The 27,125-nt window shown below is 48.4% G+C and overlaps 1 protein-coding gene across 1 annotated transcript in view; it reads left to right on the top strand.

Moving 5' to 3' along the window:
- GRIK4 (glutamate ionotropic receptor kainate type subunit 4) overlaps positions 1–27,125 on the top strand; it is a 307,210-nt gene that overhangs the window by 252,554 nt on the left and 27,531 nt on the right. Inside the window, exons 12-13 of the mRNA XM_007121709.2 lie at positions 13,912–14,025; positions 24,574–24,683. Of these exons, the coding sequence (XP_007121771.1) occupies positions 13,912–14,025; positions 24,574–24,683 (224 nt within the window). The remainder of the gene's footprint in view (positions 1–13,911; positions 14,026–24,573; positions 24,684–27,125) is intronic.

Raw genomic sequence — 27,125 nt, 5'->3', positions numbered from 1 at the left:
GGGCCTGGCTGGCTGCCAGGGGTTGATGAACAGTGGAATACAGGCAGGAGATCAAAACAGAGAGTAGGTGTGGTCAGTAAGTACAGCAAATGTGTCAGCTGGTGTCAGTCTGATCAAAAGTGAAGGGGAGTCCGTAGGAGCAAATCAGGTAGAAGAGCTCAGCCTTCAAAAACCCCACCAGGCAGGATGGTGCAGCCCAAAGCAGAGGCCAGGTCTCAGCAGCTTCAGACAAATGGGAAGAGGATGCAGGCAGGATGCCAGAATCAGAAACAGCAGAGTAATAATAGCAGTAAACATTTATTGAGTGGTGAACATTTTCTGTGTGTCAGGCCTTGTATGCTAACTCATGTAATCCTCACAGCAACTCTGTAAAATAGAAGCTGTTAGCATTTATACTTTACTCCTGACAAAACAAGTTCAGAGAGGCTAAGAAACTTGCCCAAGGTCCCACAGCTATCAAGACACAGACTTCAACCAGGACCCTCTGACAGGTGTCACAAAACACTGCGAGAACACTGTCCAACATGGGACAGAGTTCTGTCCCCCTCCTCTGGGTTTCAAGACCCATCTAGAGTGGGGTCTGGCATGTGCTGGAGGATGTTTGCAGCTCCGCCATGTCCCCCCACCAGGGCTTTGCCCAGTGTTCAGAGCAGAGAGAGAGTTGACTCCTCTGGGAGTTTCACAATCTGTTCAGTTGTCTGGACCAGACAAGGGATCTGGACTTTGCAAAACACAAATCCAGTTAAAACACCCAGATGTTCCTTTTAGTCCTTCTTGAATTAGAAGCCACACAGGTGTTTAAATAGAGATACACAGTAGATTCACCATGCCTGAGCTTACCTCTCTCATATATGTGGAATTACCAGCCCCTGGCACAAATAATGCAGCCATTGCAGCCTGGTATGTATGTTCCAGGCTTTTTTATTCCAAAGAGTCAGCAGGATGCTGAATGTTAGGCTTGACGGTAGCCACTCTCTCTTTTACTTGGGCAAATCACTGACCTTTTTAAAAAACCTTATAATTGAAATATACATATAGAAAAGTACACAAATCCTAAGTGTCGACTTGATGACTTATCACAAAGGAGACATACCCATGTAGTCACAATCCAGGTCAAGAAATACACCAGCCCCAGCACACTGCAGACCCTTGTAGACCCTTGTCGCTGCCCTCCAAAATGCCTCCTTTCACTCTAAACCCTCCTTCCTCCCAAAAGGTAGCTGTCATCCCGACCTGAACGCCACGTTTGCTGAGTCTTATTCTCCTGTCTCTAAATTGGCTACTGCTGGCCTTGAGATTGTCATGGGGCTCAAATGCAGTCTGTGAAAAAGAACTTTGGCGATGTTATTATGGGTGGACACCTGAGCCCTGTCAGCACCTCTTTGAAGTAGACCCAACACACTTCATCACCTAGGAGGAGTGGCCAGAGGTTTATGACAGCATCTCTAGCTGTCCTCTTCGGAAAAACTTCAGGGATCCCTGAGAAAATGCCCTCTGCCCTTGGCAATGGTTTTGACTTGCGCATATGCTGACAAGAAATGAGAAGAAGGCTAGCACCAGCCAGTTCATGGAGCTGATGAGTCAGATCTTTGCTCACCCTTCCTGGCGCCCTGGCGCACCTCAGGGGCCAGCCTGAGGCCGAGCTCGGACCTCCCTTCTTTGTAGCAGGACAGTAAGGGGTGAGGGGATCAGTGGAGGAGGCTCATTGGCTTGGAGTAGAGAGGGGGTGAAGAGGAGGCCTCTGAAAGTTCTCCGTGGCTGTCAGCAGTGCTCCCAGCTACTGGTGGTACTTTATCTCACCCTACAAAAACAGTCCTAATAACAGGCCTGTGAATCACGCCATTCCTAAATACAGGGCTGACAAGTGGGAAGGGAAATAAAAGAAAGCCCCGTGAGCTAGAATACTGTCAGATCTCTCCAGCAGCCGACACCGCTGTCTGAGCCTCCTTGAGTTTGCTTTACACGCACAGGCCTGAAGCCCAGAGGCCCCTAATAGGTGTAGAACTGGCTTGGTCAGTGCAGGCAGGCTCTCTATCTGAAAGGTCAGGGGCTGCAAGTTTGATCCCCATGTGGGCCAGTTAGCCTTGCTCAATGTCAGGGCCTCACGCTGTGTCGCAGACTATTATTAATCAGCTTTTCTGGCAGCCATGAGGGTGGGAAACTGGCAGAAGTGTGTGAACTCATCCGTGGAAATCCCCTGCCTCTTATCACAGGGCCTACCGATGGCCACGTTTTCATGTGGGCTGGAGGTTTTATCAGTTTGATTGGGAAATAAGGAGCATTTGGATTAGGAATGAGCATATCCTCCTGAAAAATTAGACAGGATTCTATCATTTTCTTTGATGTGTAAATCAGTGGTCTATCTTCAGAAAATCGGGGGGATGATGACGGGGATGGTAATGGTGCTGCCAGACGAGGAAGCAGAGTTCAAGCTTCCCCGGGCATCACTGCATCCGTGGAAGCTGCCTAGACCCAAACTCTCAGTGCTATTTCTTTTTCACGTCTCAACTACTTAAACACAATGTAACATCTATCGTATGTATCGCTTTTCCAATCATGGGATTTCTTTGTTCTCTCTTCAAAACCTACATTGATTTTTTTGAAACAATTACTGTTTTAAATAACATTGAAGTTGATCCTTTAACTTGCAGCAAAAAATAATAGCTTACACTTCTGTAACATTTTCTGCTCCGGGCACTGATCTAAGTGCTTTTCATATATTAATTCATTTAGTCTTCACAACACACCTATGAGGTATGTATTATTACTGTCCCATTTTCCAGATGAGGAAACTGAGGTACAGAAAGGGTAGGTCACTTGCCTAAGATTACGTGGCTGGTGAGTGGCAAAGGAGGCCATAGCGTGGGTGCTCTTAGCCAAGACCTCATGACACAATGAGTCAAGACTCAAGGTGAGGAAATAACATGAACTGAGCTCCTACTTGCTTTGGTTCATCTATTCATTCATTTGGTTGTGCCTTCCTTTACCAACTGTTTGGTGCTTATCATGTGCCAGGCACTGTTCCAGGCTCTGGAGACACATGTGGACCCAGCAAACAACAGGTTCCTGCCTCCTGGAGCTTGCTTTAAAGACAATAAACAAGTAGATAAATAAATGAACAAGAAAATTTTAGATTGTGATTTTTGCTGTGAAGGAAGAACTCCAGGAAATTACATTGAGAGTGTCAGGGAGAGGGCATCTTTGGATGGTCACTCTGAGAAGGCCACTCTGAGATCAGAACAGAGCGTGCAGAAGCCAGCCTCACCAAGGCCAGGGCAGAGTGGAGCAGAGGGAGAGGAAAGAGTAAATGCCAAGATTCCAAGGCGCAAATGAACTGGTCATATTTGAGGAGCAGGGCGCGGCCCTATCACACAACGCCTGGTGGGCCGTAGTAAGGAATCACAGTCAGTAAACTGGGGGGTCTCTCTGGGTTATTTTCCTGGGGTCCATGCACACCCAAGCGTCTGAGAGACCATAAGCTTAGAAGGGAAAAATTTACATCTATGTTTTTTCTAAATTCAAACTGAAATGTAAAATTTCCTTCGATTACAAATGTGGGCAACAAATCATAGTGGTATTAACCATACCTGTGGCTTTGTCGCCAAAGGTGCCATTCGAATGTTGCTATGAGAGCTACCTCTGGCTCTCGTGGTCAGTGTATCACAATTATGTAATTCTGTATTATGTAATATAGTCACGTGGTACAGCAAATATAATAAACATTTAAAAATATTTTTAAAGAAGGGGTTAACAGGGCTTCCCTGGTGGTGCAGTGGTTGAGAGTCCGCCTGCCGATGCAGGAGACACGGGTTCGTGCCCCGGTCCGGGAAGATCCCACATGCCGCGGAGCGGCTGGGCCCGTGAGCCGTGGCCGCTGCGCCTGTGCGTCCGGAGCCTGTGCTCCGCAACGGGGGAAGCCACAACAGTGAGAGGCCCGCGTACCGCAAAAAAAAAAAAAAAAAAAAAAAAAAAAGAAGGGGTTAACAGACCTCACCAGACCACTAACAGGGTCCATGGCATAAAAAAGAGTAAAAAGACAATACAGAGAATGGCATGATCTGCTTTAGCTTTCAGACACCCCACTGGCTCCAGTTGGAAGAGGGGATTGTAAGGGGCAGGACTACCCCTGGGCTCCGTCTACACAGGTCACCGGATTTAATCCTCACACCAGTCATGAGAAATAGGCATGCTTTTTCCCATTTTAGAGGTAAGGAAACCCAAGCCAAGATTTCAGGTAATTTGCTAAGCTGAGAGTTGCAGGGCTGGGATTCAGACATACATCTCTCTGACCCGGAAGGGCAAGAGGGTCTATGGCCAGAGATGGGAGCATGTGACAAGAGGTCAAAGGTCAGCAATATCTAGTTGGCCTCCTGACCCAGCTTGGACCCCTGTGCTGCACCGCTTCACCCGTGAACGAATTGCCAGCCCTTCTTTCCTCAAGCCTGGTTCTTTCCTCACATCTGCCCACATAGGCCAATTACGCAGCCCTGAGCTGAACTAACTAAATATTTCATGGGGAATTTAATTTAACTCTAAAGAAATTCATCCAGCCCTGAGAGTATGCTGTCAGCTTGAGAAACAGCACTGGGCCTGCAAATGATTTTGCTGCTTCCCCAGGAACGCTGATGCCCCTCTGGGCTGGGCTCCGAGCACTGGAGGCTCAGTCCAGGGAACACGAGCAAATCCCACAGACTTGGGCTCAGGTGGATCCAAAAAGGCTCTGATCAAGGCCTCCCTCTGAATAGGAAGCAGGCTGGTTGGATTGTGTGTGTGAGACAGGTGACTAACTGGTCCTACTCCTGTTCCCTTATCCTTGTTCCCATATCCTGGCCTGAAAGACGGGAGAAAGCGTGGGGTTGACCCCCAGCCTCCCCAGTGAACAGGGCACCAGACATTTTGCAGGTGCCATGGGACCCTACAAGTTTCTCCTCCGCCCCAGCCCACGGCGGGTGAAGTGGGAAGGCCGCCTTCCTCTTGCGGCAGGAGAGCAGCTGTGCACGTTGCTGAGGCCTGTTATTAGGGAGTCTGAGGGTTCCTGCCAGTGCCAGGGGAGCCAGGAGTGAGAGTGAGCTCCCCGGCGCCTTCAGATCCCTTTGCAGCTCAGCATGGAGACCCCGGTGAATCACGGCAGGTTCCCTGGGCATCTCACGAGGTGAGGGCAGGGGAGGGTGGGAGGAAGGCACCCAGCAGGTGAATGGGTCAAAAGACAGGAAGTGAGTAGATAATCTAATTTGAAATGGGCTGAGCTGCAGATGTTAATCTGCTCCACTGAGCAGCACGAAAGCCAGGGCCTGTCCCCGTTCTTCCCGGCGGGTAATTAACCACCCCGCATCTCCAGCACCGCTGACTAATGCCTTAATCGCGGGGTGTGAGGCCCTTTCCCTTCTGCTTGGGCTCCCTGTGTAGCCCGAGGAGCTGCAGGGAACTGGGCCCGGCCCGGGGAGGGGGCAAGGGGAGAAGGGAGCCCTCTAGTGGGGATTTAGGGCTTCAAGTCTTCCTTAGGCTGGAGGATGAGGAATTGTATCTCACAGTGTCCAGACCATGACTTGAATCCGGTTATAATGACCCAGCTTCCTGACAAAATCCCTCCTACATACAGGCAACATGTCCGAAATCAGCCTGATTCTGCTGTCAGCAAGGAGGGGCTGGAGGGTAGGCCATGTTTGGGATGTTGTCCCCCTGTACCCTGCACTGTTAGCTGCACTGGTTGTTAATTAGAGATTTACTGTGTGTCCACTTTGAGAACATCACTATGAACAGTGCAGTCATAAGAAAGCAGACCTGAGAATCTGTACGTCTGAAGATAGCTCTCTCCATATCCTAGCTGTGTGTACTTGAGCAAATTAATAACCTCTCTGGGCCTCAGTTTCTTCATCTGTAAAATGGAGCTAAACGGCAACTTTGAAATACTATATAAGTTTAAGTTTTTTGAAGACGTGGTCCCTGCTTCTTATAATCTAATGGGGAGCTAAGTTATGTGCATGAATGTCCACACTGACAATAATAATAATAGTAAGAGCTAACATTTATTGAGAATTATTCTGCACCAGGCAGAGACTTTGCATGGGTTGCTCATTTAATTCCTATAGAGGCTGCATGAGGGTGGGAACTGTTGTTGTGCCCACTTTACGGATGAAGAAACTGAAACACAGAGAAGGTAAGTCCTTTCCCAACATCACACAGCTAATAAGTGCAGAGTTGGAGTGTGAGCCCGGGCCCCCTGTTCTAACACAAGGCAATTTAAGGCAAATGCCACCTGAATGGTGTAAGCCGTGTCTTAGCTCCCTTATTGATCGTGAGGAGGGAAGGCTTATTCCTGGGAAGATGATAGAGAAGTTTTTACAGAGGAGGTAAACTTTGAATGGACCTTGAAGAGTAGAGTTACTGTCGGACATTCCAGGTAGAAGGAGTGGCATCATTTGAGTTCCACCTGTAGGAAAGTACAAGGTGTGTTTGAAAGTTGGCTGAACCAGACTCCCGGCGGGGTGGGGGCGGCTTCCGGAGGAGTGCTGGGAAATTAGACTGAACTCAGAGGGATGGGCGGACCATGAGGGCCTGACTCCCAGGCTGGGCTTTAAAGGAGTGTGGATCATGGATACTTGTTTAAGAGGGAGGACAGGTAGGGGCGGAGATCAAGATGATGGACGTGGAGCTCACCTCCTCCCACAGACACATCAAGAGGGAGGACAGATATAGTTGTCATGGCATAAAAGTGAATTTTGTTAGAAAAAGAATATTAATAACCACCATTTATTGTGCACCTACAATATGCCAGGCACTGTGCTTTGTGCATTATATGTATTATCTCATTTATCCTCATAACAACCCTGAGTTGGTAATTATAATCCCCATTTTACAGATGAGAAAAGTGAGCTTGGAGAGGATGTGAAACCTACTCATGGTCACACAGTAACTGGAGGGCTGGGATTTGAGCCCAGTTTGGTCTGGTGGCAGAGAAGCAGGGCAATGTAGTCACAAGACAGAGCAGGTGGAGGGAGGGAGAGCTATGTGCTTGACGTTGGCCTCATTCAGGAGGGCCAGGCAGGGGCTGGAGAGAGGGACCAGCTAGGAGATTCAGCAAGATAAGAGCTGGATAGCACCCCATAGGCATTGTAGCATGGAGGTCACTGCTGACCGGCTGGAGTGACGTTGGTGAAGTGATGCCATAGACACCAGATTGCCCTTAGTGTAGTGGTATAAATGGCAAGGAAGTGAGGATAAAAATGAGGATGGTCCTTTCTTGTCTCTCTTCCATCTTTTGAATTCACTAGAGCCAATTGTATTTGTTGCAGGTTCAGGATGCAGCCTCTGAAGCCAAATGGCCCAGGTTTGAATCCTGGCTCAGCCAGTTACTTGCTGTGCAAGCTTGGGCAAGTTCCTTAACCTCTCTGTGCCTCTGTTTTCTGATCTGTAAAATGAGGGTAATAATAGTAACCTACCTCATAAGGGTATTGTGAGCACTGAGTGAAGTAACACATGTAAATTGCTTAGTTAGTAAATTGACACACAGGAAGGGCTATAGGCGTTAGACGTGTTAGGATTACAAGTCTCATCCTGCTTAAATACTTCAGAGACTTTCAACTGCTCTTCAAGGCGTTGCATCTTCTGCCTGCCTCTCCAGCCTCATCTTACATCACACTCCCCAGCCCTGTGTATTCCAGACACTCTGGCCTTCTTCTAGCCCCTGGAATGCACCAAGCTCCCTCCTGCCTCAGGGCCTTTGCACGTGCTGACCCCCCCCCCCCACTGGGAGTGCTCACCCCAGGCCTTCTCACTGGTAATTCTTGTTCAGGTAACTGAGTCTCATCTTGAGAAAGCTCCCATGAAGACTCTGCCAACCACTGTTCTACCTGCTCATGGGGCCACAAATGACTCCTTTATAACATTTATTACAGCCGTAGTTTTACAGATCTTTTCTTCAACAATCTGACAACTGCCTCTCCCACTGGGCTGCAAGCTCTTGGCCATCAGGGACCATGCCTGTGTTTGCCCACCCCTGTATCCCAGAACCTTGCACACTGCCTGGAGCAGGGCAGGCGGTCAATAAAGAGTGTTGAGGGGATGCTGAGTGTTAAAGAGGAAGGGATTGCTGGGGAGGGGGCAGTGGGTTCTGCCTACCCTGAGACTCCACACTCAAGGGCAGAGCCCAGGACACAGCGCTTACTGTGGGCCGGTGAGCTCCATGGCCCCATGTCACCCTCAGCCCGCAGATCCTCAGCCAGAGCCTAATGTGAGTTGCCAAGCCAGGCTTGGTGGACTTGGGGGTCTTTCCTTTCTGGGTATTTATGGATAATGTCCTCGCCGCTCTCACTGCCTCAGGCCTGGCCTTGCTTGGAATTCTGTAAGCCTTTTCAATGTACAGGGGATCTCCAGAGACAATTACCTTGGAATGAAGGCTTCCAGCAATGCTCAGTACAGCCTTATTCTGTATAGCGTTTTCTCACTCCAACTGTAGCCTCCCAAAGCTTTCCAGCATTAAGTAACACAATTACAGAGTTAAATAAATGCCAGCAAAGAATGTGAGGCACTATGGGGCCTGAGCAGCAGGTGAAACAAGATCTGTGCAGATGTGACCGGCAAAAGAGTAGAAAGCTGTTGGTGTAGAGGACGGCCGCCTCCCCAGGGGGCAGGACCCTGGGCGACTGGGAGGCAGGAGGGCCGTGTAAAAAAGCCAGAGAGAAAAGATCTGGAAGCTGATCAGAGATAGCATGGTGGATCCAAGAATTCAAAGGGAGCTGGGGACGTCATTTAATCTGCCGTCCCCAGAGGAGAATCATATAACGAGGAAGAGGCTGTGGAGAATGACCCGATTTGGTTTCCAGGCCGTATGGCAGTTTTTCCTTGAGTTTTCTAAGCGATGGGACAGTACCAGGCCTAAGAGGGTCCTTACGTGGATCTTCAGAGATGGGCAGTCACACCAGGGAAGCACAGTGTGTCAGTACAGCTGTGTGGATGTCTCAGGTCACCTAGGAAAGGCTACCAGGGGCCAAGTGTCCAGAGGCCTCTGCCTACATGGAGGTAGAACAGGCCTGACTGCTCCCCAGCCATTCCTACAGCTCATCATGCGTTAAAATATTGTCTCCAGGGACTTCCCTGTGGTCCAGTGGGTAATACTCTGCACTCCCAGTGCAGGGGGACCGGGATCGAGCCCTGGTCTGGGAACTAGGTCCTGTATGCATGCCGCAACTCAGACCCGGCGCAGCCGAGTAAATATTTTTTTAAAAAGATATCGTCTCCAGAGGTCCCTGTTGAGATTCTCAGCATCATCAAGTTCATCATCATCATTATCATCTTAAGAGCAAACATTTATCAGGTACTTACTTTGAACCAGGCCCCATGCTCAGCATTTACAAGCATCATCTCATTCACTTTCTTAGTAATTCTGGGAGATGGGTACTATTTTTATCCCCACTTTACAGATGAGCAAACTGAGGCTCAGAGAGGCTACATGACTTTTGCCCAAGGTCACACAACAAGTAAGTAAGTAACAGAGTCCAGACAGGTCTGTCCCATGCTGAAGTCTAAGTCTCAGCCACCCTCTCTACTGCCTTCAGAGTCCCAGATTGGTGTGGCCGGACTCTACAGTGTGCAGAGTTTATAGGGCTCTTCCATACCCATCATCTCTTCCTGACTCTCACATAATACTGATAGGCAGGCATTGCCCCATTGTATAGCCTGGTAAACTGAGTCCCAGAGACGATAAGTGAGTTGCTATGGGCATTTGGTCAGGAAAAGGCAGAGCCAGGTCTTCTGACCCGCCCCATCCTCTCATTAGCTGGGCTCCATGTAAGGGAGGGGCTCTGGGAGGATGGGGCAGGGCTGAAGCTGTGGAAGTCTGCCCAGGGTGCTGGGGCACTGCTGAGGGGAAGGGAGAGAATTGGGCCCAACAGGGGGCAGCAGGTGTCTAAAAGAGGAGGAGAGGGAGACAGAGGAAAGCTTTGTTCCTTCAGGTCTTTCCGGACCTGGCACTGCGGGCAGAGGCCTCCCTGGTGGCATGTCAGGGAAGCCCAGGGTGGGAGCAGCAGGTTCAGACAGGCGCAGACCAGAGCCCTGCTGTGAATTCACTATCTTCCTCCCAGCCAGGCCCCACATCCAGGAGAAGAGCAGCGGCCACCCCAAGCCTTCCGGTTCTGATAGTGAGGGTAGCAGTCACATGACCCCTATTTAATCCCGGGAGGCGAAAAGTAGTATGTTTTGGAAGTCACCTCCAGGCTGCCTGCAGCCTGCCCTCCCCTCGGAAATTCCACTAACATCCAGGAGGTAAAAGAGGGGATCTCTCAGAGGCAGAACACAAAGCTCTTCAAAGAACACTTTCAATCAAAAATGGGAAGAGGAGAGAGGTCTTTCTCTCAGAGAGAATGTATTTATAAACCTGTGTGTGTGCGCGCACACGCACACACACACACACCAGAAACCAGGAACATCGTGATGCTAATAGGACTCTTTGCATGTTCCCTTTTCCCAGTCTTCCTTCTCTGGCTCCGGGGGTCCTACCCTTTAACTACCCCCCAGCCCCCGGGGTTACACTTCCAGATCTGCTCTCTCCAGATGGTGTTGTATCTTCCTGACCTTTCTGGCCTTCCCTCCTTGGGTGCTGCTCTTTGCTGACTAGTCTGAGAAACAGTTTCCTCCTCCACCTCTCTGAGGCATTCAATTCTGGAGACCACTCTCATCTTCTTGAGCAAATAGGGGCCAGTTAAATGAAGCTCCTCCCCTCCTAGCCCTGCAAAATGAAAGCCTGGGATTTTAGGGCCGGAAAAGGGCTTGGAGAGCATCTGACTGAACTCTCATTTCAGAGTGGAGGAAACTAAGGCCTGGAGAGTGGAATAACTTGCCCAAGCTCACAGTGAGTTTGTGGCCCAGCTGTGACGACAGCCAGGTCTTCTGACGTCCTGTCTGTGGCTCTTTCAACTGGAGAGCACAGCCCTCCCCACCGAGTGACCAGAGATGCAGAAGGGCTGGGGTGAACTGTCATGGTGCCCCCTCTTCCCTTGGCCTGCCACGCCCACAATTGCTAGCATTTTTTGCAGCCACGCCGCTTTGGTCATTAGTTTGATTTTGTGGCACATGATCTCCGCATCTAAGTCTGCTTTATAGCACAATGTCTTTTTAACTAAGGTGAAAGAAAAGGCATGCACGCCTTTTGGAATAACCTGCTCCCACCAGGTTGTTGCTGGTACCCCAGGGTGCCTTGAAGCCAAGGTACCTGATTACTGTTCTCTACTGAGTCGATGAAAAATAAAAAACAACCAGTACATAACCTCCACGGTTTCTCCTAGCTTCTCATCCCTCCTTCCCTGCCTCCCCTGCCCCCACCCAGCTTACTCTTGAGCAGGGGACAAAGGAGAGAGAGATGGGCTGCGGGGCAAGGAGGCAGCAGTTTCCACAGGAGACAGTTTTCCTGTTTGGCCCAGTTTGGGGAGGTGTCTGTTTGTGAGTAGACAGAAGCGCCCTGTCCGAGCCTGGGGAAGACTCTCTCCCAGGGTGTGTGGTCCTGCTCCTATCCAGGAAAGCACCCTCCTGGGACGCTGTCCATTTCCAGCTTTCTCTCCATATGGAATTGTTTCACCATAATGTCATCACTGGCCAACTTTTATAAACTTGTAAAATGATTTCCAAATTGCAATCCAAAGTTTCCCCTTTTGGGAAGAAGGCTGTGGCGGGGGGTTGGGGGGCAAGAAATTTGAGGATAGAGTTGTTGATTTTGGTTACTTGGTTTGGATAGGTCTATTTTTTTTTTAATAACCAGAGAAAGGACAGGATGCTGTGGTTACCTCTTGCCCGTCTTATCAGTTTTCATTTTTCTACGCTTTTCTTCAGTTCATTCACTCCAACCCATTTAACTCTTGTCTCCTCCTCCCAAGGTCCTTGCAGGGCTTGGCTGCTGATTGGCTGCACACAGGGGACCAGCACTGCACCTGCTGTGCCTTTGTGGTTGATTTCTGTTGCTTTACATGTGTGCTCGAGAGAGGAACTCAGGTCGGGGCCACCATCGTTGAGGGAGGGGCTGAGGTTCTAAAAGGCCCAAACAACTCTCTGAAGGGTCCCCCAAATGAAGGCACTAACAATCTTCTAATCAAACTTCACTCTCTCCTCCAGGGTTGATTCACTTGACAGCAATTATCAACACTCTCTCAGAGAAATACAGAATGAACCCAATGAGTCATTCACATTTTTCGTTAAAAATCTCTTACATCTGCACTCTAGTCTCTTTTAAGCCTGGCCTCACTTTATAAGGCCCTAAGTTGTTAACCGATGCCGGATCATGTGGCTGCTTTAGCATGAATTGGGGTGGAGGATTGGGGCTGAGGTGAGAAGAAACTGATCTTTGCCAATGGATGTATTCTTCTTGTACACAACTTATAAATCCCCTTGTGCATAAAATGAGGGTGGCATGTCTCTCTCCTTACTTCCTTTGCAATGATTTAGGAAGAATCATGCATGTGTGTGTATGTGCCTGTGTGTGTGTGTGTGTTTGTGTGTGTGTGTGTGTACACTTATTCAGAACTGATTGGCCTGTTTGTAGATTGTTGGATACCTCTCTTTTCCTCATTTCTTTCTCCATCTTTTATATCAACTGATCCACCAGAATTAGGAGTTAAGGAAGCTGAAATGTAAACCTCAATGGAGACCAGTCTGAGATACATGTCTAGGTTATAAAACATGGTTCTTAAATATCAGTATAAGTCAGAATCACCTAGGCAACTTGTCACAAATGCAGATTCCCGGGCCCCACGACCAGAGTCTGATCCAGGGGGTCTGGGATGAGACTCAGGAATTCACATTTTAATAAGCCCTTTATTCTTTAATATTCTTATTCTTTAATAAGAATAAGGTGATTCTGATGCTGGTGGTCCTAGACCACGTTTTGAGAATCACTTGCAGAGAATTGCTGGGAAGGATTCTGGCACTGTCTAAACCCCACATCCTTGGTTTACAGATGAGATTAAGGAAGCCAAGAGAAGTGAAATGACTAGCCTATGCTAGTTAGCTAGTTAGGGCAGAGTATGGCCAGAACTGAACGCCAGCTCTGGGCCTTTCCCGCCCCTCCATGTATAGGCGAGCAGGCCAATAGGTAGTAAGCTTGCTTTGCAACAGGGTGGACTGAAATTAAACACAAGGAAGAACTTCCTGACAGAGAGGTGTACTGAGGAAGCTGACAGCATCTCCTTTCCCAGGAGACCTTAATTCAGGCCAGACTTCCATCGGGTGTGGGCACTTGAGGTACAGGGCAGGGGCAAAGGGAAAAGAAGGAAACACCTGGTGATTTTGCATGAAAGGGACCAGAGACCCTTCGTTGAGTTCTGCTGTGTCACCTGGATTTTAACCTTGACTGAAACATAAGGCCAGTGGTCCAGGAAGCCTGAGGTGAGGTCCTACCTCCGACAAGGACAAAGTTTGTGATGTTGGGGCCCTTGCTCAATTTCTTGGCCTTTATTTCCTGGGGTTGCATTAGATTGCCTCTAACTTCCAGGATGCCATCATTTTTATCTTTCATTGTAACCCCCTCACCAAAGTGCACACAGCAGGGGGATTCAGTGAAGTTTTGTTGTTCAACTAGTTAATCAGCTGAATAAAAAACTACTCAATATTGAGTATCCAGTTCTATCTGCCAGTTCTCCCTCACCTAGGGCATTTTGAGTCTGTCTGAACAGTCAGTAGTGATACCCCCTTTTTATACTAATTTATATATTTAAAGGGGTCTAACCTCAAATGAACATGAGTTACAGCTTCAATATCCTTGTCTTTTCATGAGTGATCGTTCAGACCTCTGGCTACTTAGGGTCAGTCCCCAAGCAGAGAAGCCAGACCAGAGAAACATCTCCCCATTAGTGACGCCTCTGATCACCAGACCCTGTGCCCCCATCTCATGTGGCCACCCCTCTGATGATCTCTGTCTGTTCCTTTCAGAAAGCAGATCTGGCCGTGGCAGGCCTCACCATTACTGCTGAACGGGAGAAGGTGATTGATTTCTCAAAGCCATTCATGACTCTGGGAATTAGCATTCTTTACCGAGTTCATATGGTAAGAGATTTATTTTATAAGCATTTATGGCATTAAAGTTATTCGCATGCAAACACTGAGTTATATGGTAATAATGAATGACTCACAGAAATATTTAGATTTCAAGACTTAAATGCAAATGTGCTGGGCTATTTTTTCCCCCATCAGCTGCAAGGACTTGCAAACAGGAGGAATGGAAAAGTCACACTTGTGGGCTTTCCAGTAAAAACTGCTTCTGCCTCACTGAATAGGGAAGGCCAAGAATGATCAACCCTTGGTTCGTAGTGTGTCGGTGATCGGCCCCAAGAGTCACTCTGCTTCCTTCTAGGGGGTGGGTCCCCAGCCCAGATAAGTCACCCCGGACTTCTCAAGGCCTTCAGCAACTTTTAGGTCCACCTCTGTTCACTTTGAGCATTGCATCTGGTGAGGCAATGCAGACGCCCTCTCTTGAATATCTGTACTGGGGAATAAAGAGCGGATAATGTAATGTCACTTATACCTAGCCTGTCCCCTCTTCTGCGTTCCTTACAAAAAAAGACTTCTCTGGTTAGGTGGCTAGAGTCAGTATAAAAATGAGTTTGAGAAAGCTCCCCCATGGGCACCAGAGGATGGGCGTGATGTCAAAGTTACTGGCTGGTGGGGGGAGCATCAGGAGAGGGGAGAGTATACCCTCATCCAAACTGGCTCTAAGTGCACAGCTGCTATATGGCTTTCCCCAATGGTCCAGTCACTTTAGGCCTCCAAGGTCATGCCAACATGGTGTATTCCAGCACCTGGCACCACAAGGCTGCCCAACAGGGAAGGACCCAAGAGCTCACCCCACATGCCCGCTGAGGAAGTGACCCGTCAGCTTCTGATCTCAGCCTTGGAGAATGGGGATTATCTGTATTTGCAGCCTCAGCCTGGCAGCTGCCAGGGCATCAGGAGCTGTGGCCCGTTTCTGCAGGAGGAAGGTCTTCTTGTAGAGCCCACTCAGGCAGCTCCAAAGAGCCCTGTTCTGGGCTGGACCTCAGCGTCCATCATGACCCCTGCCCAACTTGGAAAAAGAGGCCAAATCATCTGGAAGAAGAGACAGCCTCAAAATCCCAAGCTCTCCAGGCTAAGACAGAAAGAAATGGGAGGTTTTGGTCACAGTCAATGCTGTGACAGATGTGTCTGTCTTGTGAGTGAAGGGGGAAATTTTTTTTTTTTTTTTTTTTTTTTGCGGTACACGGGCCTCTCACTGTTGTGGCCTCTCCCGTTGCGGAGCACAGGCTCCGGACGCGCAGGCTCAGCGGCCATGGCTCACGGGCCCAGCCGCTCCGCGGCATGTGGGATCTTCCCGGACCGGGGCACGAACCCGTGTCCCCTGCATCGGCAGGCGGACTCTCAACCACTGTGCCACCAGGAAAGCCCTGAAGGGGGATTCTGATCCCTCCTCGTCTCCTTCCCATGAGGATAACTCCCATTCACTGAGCGCCTCTTATGTGCCAGATACTCTTCAGGCCCCTGTGATGTGGGCTGTTGTTATGGATTGAATTGCGTCCCCTCCAAAGCTGTGTTGAAGTGTTAACCCCCCAGCCCTGTGAATGTGACCTTATTTGGAAACAGCATCCTTGCAGATAGAATCAAGTTAAGATGAGGTCATACTGGAATGGGGCAGGGCTAATCCAATGACTGGTGTCGTTATAAAAAGTGGGAAATTTGGACATAGGCCTACAGGTGAGAAGCCCTTGTGAATTTGGAGGCAGACTGGAGTGATGCATCTACAAGCCAAGAGACGCCACAGATTGCCAACTGCCACCAGAAGCTCAAAGAAGACAAAGAAGGACCCTCCTGTAAGGCCTTCAGAGACAGCATGGTCCTTGACACCTTGATTTTGAACTTCTAGGCTCCAGAGCTGTGAGACAATACATTTCCGTTGTGTTAAGCCCCCCAGTTGCTGGTACCTTGTTATGGCTGCCCTAGTGAATGAATACAGTCTACTTGTTCTTATTTTAGAAATGAGGAAACAGTGGCAATCAGTTCTAAAAAGGTGGCCAAGCCCATACACCACTTAATGTAAGAGCAGAGTTCAAACCCAGGATGGTGTGGTGAGAGCCTGTGCTCTCTCTGCGACACCAGGCTGCCACCCGCCTTGTGTGACCTGTGCATAACTTGTAAGTGAGGCTCTCTGTGCCCCTGTTCTCAGTTGGTCCTCAGGGCTGTTCTTTGAGGAAAGAAGGAAGATGTTATAATTCCCATCTTACACATGAGGAGACCAAGGTCACCTCTGGAGCTGGGCCTGGAATCCAGGTCTCCTGACTCTTGGGACAACGTTCTTGTCATCATTACATCTATTGGTACCCCCGAGGCAGCTTTCCAGCCAGTGCTGTTTCTTGAGCCTGCCCCACTGTGCCCCCTCACCCAACTGAGCCTTGAGGGAGGATCCAAAAGAAATGGAGACACATAGCCTTTCTGCTGTGGCCAGACCACATGACAAGGCTCTGGCCTTGATTTCTTGAATAAGGCCAAGGGCACTAGAGCTCCACTCGTGACCCGATGGGCCAAGAGAAACCACATGGGTGAAGGCACATCATCCCAAGTGTTTCCACCGCCTGGGAACATCTGTTGCTAGGCTACCGTCACCACCCAGGACACGATTGTCCTGAATATCAACTCTGGCCAGAACCAAACTCCAATTCTCTGATCCTCTAGACAATCTTAATTGGATCATTGGCCAAATGTTTCCTACCACGTGCAAACCTATAACTGTATGAGCTCCCCTGCATTAGTTCTGGGATGTGAAGTTTTATGTGTCAGCTCAGCGAGGCTCTAAAGCCCAGATGTTTGGTCAACCCCTAGTCTAGATGATACTGTGAGGGTATTTTGTAGATGCAATTAGCATCTACAATCAGCTGATGTTAAGGAAAGGAGATGACCCTTGATAATATGGGTGGTCCTCATCCAATCAGTTAAAAGACCTTGAGAACAAAAATGGGTTTCCCAAAGCAAAAGGAATTCTGTATCAAGACTATCACGTAGAAATCTTGTCTGAGTTTCCTGCCCTACAGATTTGGGACCTACCAGCTCGTACAATCACATGAGCCAATTCCTTGAAATAATTCTCTTTACATACACACACACACACACACACACACACACACACACACGCACGCACACAGGCCCCCTCCTGGTTCTCTCTGTCTCTCTGGAGAACCTAACCCACGCAGCTCCCCTCTCTGGTCAGCATCCCTCCCCTCTCCCCACCTCCTTACTGAGACACTAGTGTGCCATACGGCTGCTCAGATCTGATTTCTAACAGGGGGCCAAGCTGAGTAAAAATTGAGTGCTGGCGTGAACAGCTCACACTAAGCAGAACTGACAGTTTATGCATTTATTCAACAAATATTTATTGAGTACATTCTGTGTATGAGGCAGAATGCTTAGAAAGTACCAAAGAGTGAGCTGGGGAGAGAACGATCCTGAATCGATTAAATCACGGGAGATCCCGTGAGAACAAGTCTGAGATGAACTTCACAGAATCTGAAACAAAAGAGGCATCGGCAGGAACAGCTAATACCAAAGGGTAGCCCGGCAGAGTTCACCATGAGCGCCAAAATCTAAAACTACACAGAGAAGCTCTCTCTGATACAATAGTGTTAAGTTGATGAAATTGAAGTTGAATGCTGGGTGTTTATTATTTTGTGAATTTTCTCTGATTGATAGTTCTCTGTGAGCAAAAATATGGTTCATTTAATTTCATTTATAATCTATAATGACCTAGAATCTCTTACCTCTATGTCTGAGGTCACCTGAGTCAGGAGTGATTGTTACTGAAAAGTGAGCGTCTGGTGTTAATCAAACCTGTGTGCAAAAGTAAAAATAATTAACACAAAGGATAAATGACTAGTTAGAAATTCTTCAAAACCTTCCAAGATAACAAGTGGTGGCAGGTATGTCTCTGAAGCCTAAAGATAACCAGAAATAATTTGTGAATTTCCAGCAATCTCAGATTATCTAGGTTCCTTCATGAATGTGGATCATCACAAGTTGATTACGGGATATTTCCCTTCCTCCCAACCTTGGGGCATAATCTGTTTTTGCCCAGGCATCTCCAGGGCCAAAATCAGAAGAATGTTTAGCTCTTTTGACCTCTACTCCCTGCCACTCAGAGGCTGACTAAGGATTCTGGCTTTGGCAGAATCTGAAGTTCAAGACTCTCTTGATTTCCTTGGCATATTAGCTCATTTCTTCTTATTGAGAAGTTCAGTATTTAGCATAGTAGTGTAACCCCAAGGGCATTTTGCAGTTCAGGGTTTTATAGAATTGATGCATTTTGCAGTCCAGAGTTCTATAGAATTGATGCATACTGTAAGCTCCCAAATATCTGTGAATGGAAGAGAAAAGAGCATAGCAAAACAAAACCATTCACATTTGATGTTAGAGTATATCATGTAGTTTTCTCTCTCTCTTTTTTTTCTGCAGCAGCAATTTCCCTAATGATGTTTTGCTCAGATTAATATTAAAGTAAGTTTGTATGCCTCAAGCACACACTGACTGCTGAAGCAAAGCCTCATCAGAGCGTGCCAGAAACCAACCTGGGATTTGACATTGGCACAGATAGCCCCCAAATGGATAATCAAGTTTAAAAAATTCAGTGTCAATATATTCAAGGAGGTTGGGTGTATGTCCAGGATATTTGTATGTTGACTAACATCATCTGGCACCTCTATTCATGAAGCACTTTCACATACAGTCTCTGGTTTAGTACAGCAATCCCCCGAGGTAGGTAGTAGGATTCCCATTTTGCACAGAAGGATTCTGAGGCCAGTCGTGGCTAGTGGTGCAGTGGAAAGAAGAAAGAGAGTGCAATGGTGGGGGTGGCATGGAACCCAGGTTTTCGATCTCCAAGTCCATACATTTCCAATTATCTATCTTTATGGTACAGTAGGTATATTTCTCTGTGTCAAGGTCATGTGTTAGGTGATCTTTCAAGATCCCTTCTAATCAGAGGATACTATCTATGATCCCATATAGTGTCCTAAGCCAGCCAGAACATCTAAGGCTCCCTTGAAAATGTGAGTTTACTATTTTCCCCTCCAATGTCCTGCTTCACCTTTGAATAGCAAATGTGAAAGTTTCACACTCTGTTCTTTTTCTCTTCTTAACTCTTGGCTGGAGTCTTCTCTCTAAACAAAAGTTTAAAAAAAAAACAGAAAGAAAAGAAAAAAACAAAGCAGACAGTGATTAAAAAGTGAGCAAGAAATAAATGTCAACATTAAATTAATGCCTGGCATTTTTGCTGGATGTATTAGTTGTTTTTCAAGCAGGTGTGTTTCATCTCAGAAAGACTGTCTAGGAGAATGGAGAACAAAGCTAAGTAAACCAGTGAATCATTTCTAATACTGCTTAATACTCTGTTATAAGAAAACAGAAAATGAATAAAGTTCTACTCCTTAAAGCTAAGTAACATGATAGCCCATATAATGGAAATATGGTTCCCTGAATGTATAATCATGTTAATATTGGTTACTTATTGAGTGCTCCTCTCTCAAGAAGTTCAAGGATTTTATCAACATTACTTTAGTAGTTCTCACATCCCCCCCTTCATGTTGATTGTGGTGTCCCATTTTCTGGAAGAAGAAAACAGCACCAGAGAAGCTGAGTGGCTCACCTAGGATCACTCAGCAAGTCAAGGTCAGGGCCAGGTTTAGAACTTAGGTCTTCTCATGCCAGATTTCCAATCAGCAAAGTGAAAATAGATATGCCAGCATCTGGGTTATATAGGCAACAAACCCATCTGGGTGTTTTAAGTGAAGAGGAATTAACTGCTTACTTCCTTTTAACTCTTGGAGTCAATTGTGAGAAGTGCATGCTAAACCAAAATATCATCAAGACAATCCACTGCAGACACACTGAGGGAGGTTATCCATGGGTTCCTGGCACTTTCTTTAGCCCTAAAGAGTGTTTTATTGACTATTGATGACAATTGGGAGTGGAAAGAAACCTCTCTATGAACGGCCATTTAGTTCTAAAGACTGGCAAAACTACATGGGGGACAGGATGAGCCTTTGTCATTGGCTGTGCTGGAGAGGGAGCGGATTCAGGGAAGGAAGAGAGTTGATATCACTGGTTTGTGTGTAGGAAATGGTGATGAGGGTACACAGCCCTTACATAGACACAGGAGAACCTGCTGCACATCTGAGCCACTCTGTCTAGACTTTTTTGGGAAGGCTGAGGTAGAACTGAGTTCCAAAGATTGCAATCACCGGCTTCTAAGGGCCAGCCTTCCAGAAGAGAGCCTGGTATTACCCTAATCGCTTCCCTGGAGAGCCCTGGGGGAACCCTCGTGAGTCATGTATTATAACCCATAGAAACTCTAGGAGTTATGGAAAGCGACTGTGGCCAGACGGCATTCTCCCTCCAATCATCTTTAGCATGTGCTCCTATAGGACAGAAAATAGTATTTCTTGTTCATTGAGGGAGAATCAATATAAAGGGAAGTTCCCTCTTTTGTCATATACCATCTCCCTGTACCCCCTTCACTCATGGCTACCATTAGACAGAGGGGGAGCAAACACTTATATAGCACTTACTGTGTGTTAAAACAACCCATGAGGTAGGTTTTCTTACTACCCCCGTGTTACAAAAGAGGAAATGGAGACCCAGAGAGGTTAAGTAACTTGCACAGGGACACATAATTGTATGTGGTACAGCCAGGATTCAATCCTGGGCAGGCTGACTCCAGAGTCTGTGTTTTAATTCACTACCTGCCCTGCATTACCTGGCTCTGGTGTCCTTATGCATTTGGCTCCAGACTCTGGGAAAGCAATTACTTCCTTACTATAATGTCATTTCTTCTAGTACATAGAGAATGAAGTATCAGTGAGTTCACAGATTTTCTTTATGGATAAGAGGAATCTTCAACAGGCAAGGGGAGATTACTACCACTTCATAGCTCCATGGCCAGCTCCACTGCCAACATTCAAAGGGCCTCACCATGCAGGGATTGTGATCATTTGGTGACCAGCCCAGTCTCTTTCACCATCAGATGGCATCAATGATGCTGTCTCTGATGTGGTCAGTCTGAAGCACAGTACAAAAGTCAAGGAACCAGTTTTCATTTTGGTGCCATCTAATTTTCCACGCCATCTGCAGGACTTGATCTGTCATAGACATTTGGGGCATAGACTATATATAACCAGTTATGTACCTTCAAAGTGGTTGTATTCGCCAGAAGGAACCAGCCCAACTTGTAGTCAACAGAGACATGTATAAATCAATACAAATGCCTATAAATGCAGCAGAGTCACCATAAATGATGATGGGTATAAATAAATGATGTTTAGAGTACTTTAAGGGGGTGAGATTGAGTAGGTTGGGATTCTGTTGGTATTGGGAAGGAGGCGTGGGATTAATTAAGGAGTCCACTGGAGCAAATTGCAAAGATAAAAAGGAGAGGGAGACGTGGTACAGCTGCCATTTGAAAGAAGGAGAGCATGGCATCCCTATGGCACAGCTTGACGAATGAGCACCAGAGGAATTGAAGCCATCACCAGTGATTTGAGCAAGGCACTTAATCTCTGTGGGTCGCAGTTCTTCCATCTGTCAATATGGAGAACTGGGTACTGAAATCAAGAGAACATAGTGAAGCATTTTGAGTTCTTCAGAAGAAAAGCATCACCACCATATATCCTTTGGGTTAAGGAAAATCTATTACTAGGAAGAAATGCCTGTGGCATGTGACACCTGATTTGCCCCAAGCGCCAGTACTCAGATGTCTTTGGGGAAGGAAGCAATCAAAAGCATCTGCATAGAAAAAAAAAAAAAATGGTAGGCGTTCAGGGCCTTACAAGTAACATACTTCTCTTTGGCATCATAAAAACAGCTTGGGCTCAGCCCAAGCCTAGGCTGTGCGAGCCCAGACCCAAATCTCAAATGACTGCCCATTCCTTGCTCTTCTGGCTGGCGTCAGTCAATCACAAGTGGAATCAGATGTTGCCTTGCCAACGTGACTGATATGTTTCCAATGGAGTTCTGTTTATGTCTTGATCCTTGTTTGTGTGATGTTCTATGTTTTATAACTTGAGTCTCCAGGAATTTTTCCCATGGCCGTGCATCATTTCTTATCACCCATAACCAAATATGGCAGCTTTAAATGGTGCTGTCATTTTCCTCAGTTTCACTCGTTGTGATACAATCAGGTATAGATTTCTGACATCGAGCATCTAATGGGGTTTCAGATTCAGAAAGCTACAATGAAAGATTTTTTCCTTTTGGATATCTCTCAACTGGGAGACACAGAGTGAAATAGTCATGAGCGACAGGCGTAGAGTTCATGTACGTTTGCCCAGAGAACCTCTGGGGGATAGAAGGACCCCTGGAGTGGCCCATGCTAGTGATTTCTGCTGCAGAAGGTGTATATGCATCTTGAGTGCCTTCTTCCCCCTTCTGGACTCACTCTGTGTCTTCCTTTGTCTGCCTCTGGCTCTTAGGATAAAGACAAAGACATGGTTAGCCCGTGATGGACACAAGAATCTAACGGGACTCTCATTCTGCTGCTTTTGAGTCCTTCTTCCTGTAGAGAATTTACATAGTCATAGGACCAGACACACTGAAATGGCCTACTCCCCATTTCTCTCCTGTTCCCTTGCTTACTGGGCTCCGTCCCTCAAGTTGTTTTATTTTCCCAGTCAATCGCCTGAGTGTTCTGTGCAGCTCAAGCATGAACGCACGTGAGGCAGAGTACTTGCACTTGGTATCAAAGGGCAGTTCCCTGGTCTCAGCCTTGCCGGGAGAGAAAACCAGTTTCAGACAGACCACCCAAGGGGTCACAGTCACACTGACGAAGGGCCCAAGAACAGGTGCCCCATTGGCAGAGGATAAGCTTTGACTTCTTCACTCTGTACCCTCCGGACTGGGTCCCCAAATGGGAGTGTAAAAACTGTACTCCCAAGTGCTTTGGGAATTTGCCTACTGGCTTCCTGGGAAGGGATGGAAAACCCACCAGAAGAGAAGTCGAAAATCACCCACGACTGGAGCTGTTCGAATCCAAGGGGACCATGCAGCGTTGTCTCCCCCGCTCCTTAGATGCTGCCTTGGGAGAGCTGTTGTTACCTAGAGTTTCTCAGCATGGGCTCCGTGGTCTGGCTGTCCTTGGATAATGAAAGCCCAGAAAGCTGGTTGAGATCAGTACTGGCATAGGCAGCTGCCCTTTGTGTTTCTGGGGACCCCAGTGTAAAAGTGACATACCTTGTTATTGACAGTAGGCTGTGCCGTGACTCATATACTCTTGAGCTTGCAAGTTTATGTGTTTGTAGAACCCCTGAGCTTAATACTGATTTTCTGCCCCATCCATGGACTTCCTAGATTCCTGGAATCATAAAATCATATCATTTTCAATTTAGAATGGTCTTTAGGGAGCATCTAGTCCAGTGGTTTCAGAGTAAATGGAAGAAGTAAGCCTGATGCCAGACCGAGGCAGCCGTGGGGAGCTGCAGAGAGGGGCCCTGTCTGGAGTGGGCAGCTGCCACTCAGCTCCAGCTGGTTGAGAATTAGGCCCAGTGTTGCCAGATCATGCATTTTTTAAGCCAGAAATCTGGATTTTTATGTGAAATCTCCCAATCATTTAATGTTGGCAATTAATCAAAATGGGTAAGCACTGCAGGTAAACAAACAAGTTGTCTATGGGCTGCAGGTCACCAGGGTGTCACCTTTGATCCAGTCCAGTTCCAACGGAGGCTGAAGGGGGGTCTGCACTTGCCTGAGACCACACAGCTCAAGACTGGGGGCAGGTTCTGGAACTCCTTCCTTCTCATTCTATCTCACTTTCCTACAGAAAATGCCCTGGAGCTTGGTCCTCGGCTCTCTGTTCCTGGCTCCATCCTTTGGCTCCCATGACTCTAGTCAAGCATGTCCCTGTGCTAGGGACAAACATGTTTTCCCACAGCATCATGGCGCGAGCCCTGGGCTTTGTGTCAGGAAGCGTGCATTTGAGTCCCAGCTCTCCCACTGATTAGCCGTATAACCTTGGACACATCTCTCGAGTGCCCTGGGCTTTGATTTCTTCCCTAATACAATGAAAATAAGAATCTGGGCCTCACAGCACCGGTTTGAGAAGGTCTCACTGTGCGTGAGATCACCCTGCAAACAAAAAAACCAAGGATGCCTGTCATATTAGCATCCTCACGAGAAAGAGGTGAGTGTCTGAGTGGGGGGCTAGCGTTCCATCCACCACCGCAGACATCAACAGTTCAAAAGTGCTTCAGAGCCCAAACACGCTGCCCCTGGAGGATGTGGGGACAGCACATAAGGGGCCCTGAGGGCTGTTCTGTTTGCCCAGCACAGAGCCTCCTTCATCCTAGGAAGTAACGAGGCCCCCCGGCTGTTCTTTTGTTTCATCTGCTGAGATCAGGGCTGGGTAAGTGTTTCAGAGCAGCCCCCTCTACACCTTCAGCCCTGTGTCATTTAAACCAATCACCCATAACCCAAGGCAATGCAATCTGGGGTCAGACCCAGGTCACCATCCCCTCTGCCCTGCCCTGCCCTTCCCAAGAGCCATGCTGACTGAATGTAGACGGTGAATCTTGTTTTTATTTCCATTTCCAGGGCCGCAGACCCGGCTATTTCTCCTTCCTGGACCCCTTTTCTCCTGGCGTCTGGCTCTTCATGCTTCTAGCCTATCTGGCCGTCAGCTGTGTCCTCTTCCTAGTGGCTCGGTACTCTCCTCTCCCCTTCCCTGTCCTCACACCGCCACCTCGTGTCCACCTCTGGGAACTGCATGGGAGGGGGTGGGGAGCCGGAGAAGGGTGGGTTGAGAAGCCCTTGGTGCCAAACCAGAGGGACGGGAGAGGGACTCAGGACCTGAACCACTCTGCCCAGCTGTTGGCCTGGCACTGCCCATCCATCCGTCTTTGCCCACATCCCCTACTATGCACAAAGAAGACAGGTGTGCTTGTCCAAATTTGCTTCTGCGCCCCCGCCTCTTACCCCTCTCGTTCCCTAGTCTCCAGCCCACCTGCTTGTGTAGGAGCTTTGGGAGAGAGAGGAGGGGAGGAAGGTGGCAAGAAGATCACTCTGATTAAGTACCGAGCTTTTGGCAGCCCTGGCATCCGTCCTTGCCAGGATCTGCTACAAAGTGCTGAATGACAAGAAGCAGAGCCTGCAAATCTGGAGTGGGGGACTGGAGGCCTCCGTGGCACAGGCCCTCCTCTGCAGAGGGCCTGGCCCTTCCCCAGCCCGAGTCTGTCTGTGAAAACACAGCTGCCTCGTTGAATGGGAACTGTGGAGGGTGGCTGACAGCAGGAGGGCAGGACAGAGAGAAGCATTGGCAAGTACTGCTGAGTTGAGACAAATGGTCCAGATCAGGGGTTGGGGAGAACCAGCGCCCCTGCCCCCGCCCCCGGAAACCAGAGACTGTCCCTGGGCCTACGGAAGAAGCCGAGGAGCATCCCAGGAAGATGCACAGAGAGGGTTGTTTCTCTCTGAGGCTCAGTTGGACCAGCCTGGGCTTCAGGACAGCCAACTGACTATCCAGAAGCAGAACAAGCTCTTGTGGCTCAGGGTCATTCACTCAGATCCCCGATTCCCACCCAGTGCTCAACTCTCCACCCTGGAGGAGCTTCTAAAGGGCTGACAGTGGCTCTGGTCCAGCGGTCTCCTTTGCCTCGGGGCCACAGAAGCAGGGCCCGATGATTCTGTAGTGAACATTCCACCTCTATGGGGTGGGGTCTTCCCCAAGAGCATGTCTATTCAGTGCTTGAGGGGAGACTGTGATCCCTCCGGTTAGAAGATGGAGCCCCAAGGAACTGCGGGGTTCCAAACCCCGGGACAGTTCCCAGCCTGCCTGAGAGGCATTGAATCACTCAGTCGGTGCCTCTTCCAGTGGATATCAAAGCCAAGTTCAGGAAGTCCTCCCTGGCCCATGAGATCCAACCAAACAGGAAAAGACCTTGTTTACAACCTGGTCGTCTTCAAAGGCTGCTGTTGCTTGTGCCATTTGGGTGCCACCCCCCCCCCTTGGGCCTGTAGGCATTGCCACTGTCAACTATCTGTCATCAGTGTCGACTGGCGAGGCACAGGAGCCGTCTGACACTTCCCCTCTGCACTTGGCCGCACTGCCTGCGGCTGCCCAAAGGAAACTGTCTGCCTGCGTCCCGTCTCCACTGCCCTGCAGTTTGCTCTTGCCTCCTTTGATTGAGCCCCTGTGCGTAGTAAGCCATGGCTCTCAGGCAACCTCGGGGGCCTGCAAATGGTCTTAGGGCTTGGTTACCAGACACACACACACACACACACACACACACACACACACACACACACACGCACACACACACGCACACACACAGCTGCTTCACCACGCCTGCCACAGCCTGAAGCTTTTCAATCAGCCCTGGGGGCTTAAACAGCCCCTCTTCTCTGCCCTACACATACACACAAACACACACACACACAAACACACACACACATGCACACACTGCCCCCTAGGATCCAGAATTAACAAAAAGATTAACCAAGAAGAAACTGTACAAAAGGTCTGATCATACATCCTATATATACATATATATATAATATCCTATATATGTAATATCTGAGTGTAGGGTAACCTGGCCCAAGGTAGTGGCTTTCAAACAGGGTTCCCTGAGCGTGGAGGCTCCTGGAAGTTTACAGAGACGTGGAGGGGCGGTGTGAAGAGGCTGGGCAGCCAGAGCTCTGGGACCTCAACCCGTCTTCATTCAGACCAGCTCCACTTTTCTCTTATGTATCATACTTCTGGGTAAGATTTTAGAGGTGAAAAGATATTTGAAAACCACAACTCTAAGGCAGCCGTTCCCAAGCCAGCTGATACCAGAGTCACACAGGGAGCTTTAAAAAACTTGAATTTCTATGTCTGATCGTCTCCAAATCTCTAGGGATGAGGCCTGGAAATCTGTATTTTTGAAGCTCACTTCCAATGGCCCGTAAGCTTGGGAACCACCGAGGTGAGGCACCACGGGTACAAGCCAGCCCCGCAGGCCACGAAGAGAAGGAGCACACCTCGGGGCGGGGGCCAGCGATGGCACATTGGCCTTGTATTCGGGAACAGGCGGCAGCGATGGAAATGCGGGCCAGCCCTGCAGCACGGCACACGCACACTAGGCTGAAGGGAAGGCCGGGGATGATGG

This window comes from Physeter macrocephalus, chromosome 16, assembly GCF_002837175.3.
Source record: "Physeter macrocephalus isolate SW-GA chromosome 16, ASM283717v5, whole genome shotgun sequence".
Taxonomy (NCBI): domain Eukaryota; kingdom Metazoa; phylum Chordata; class Mammalia; order Artiodactyla; family Physeteridae; genus Physeter; species Physeter macrocephalus.
The sequence above is the reverse complement of the archived record's forward strand: the minus strand, read 5'-3'. Positions and strand labels throughout refer to the sequence as shown.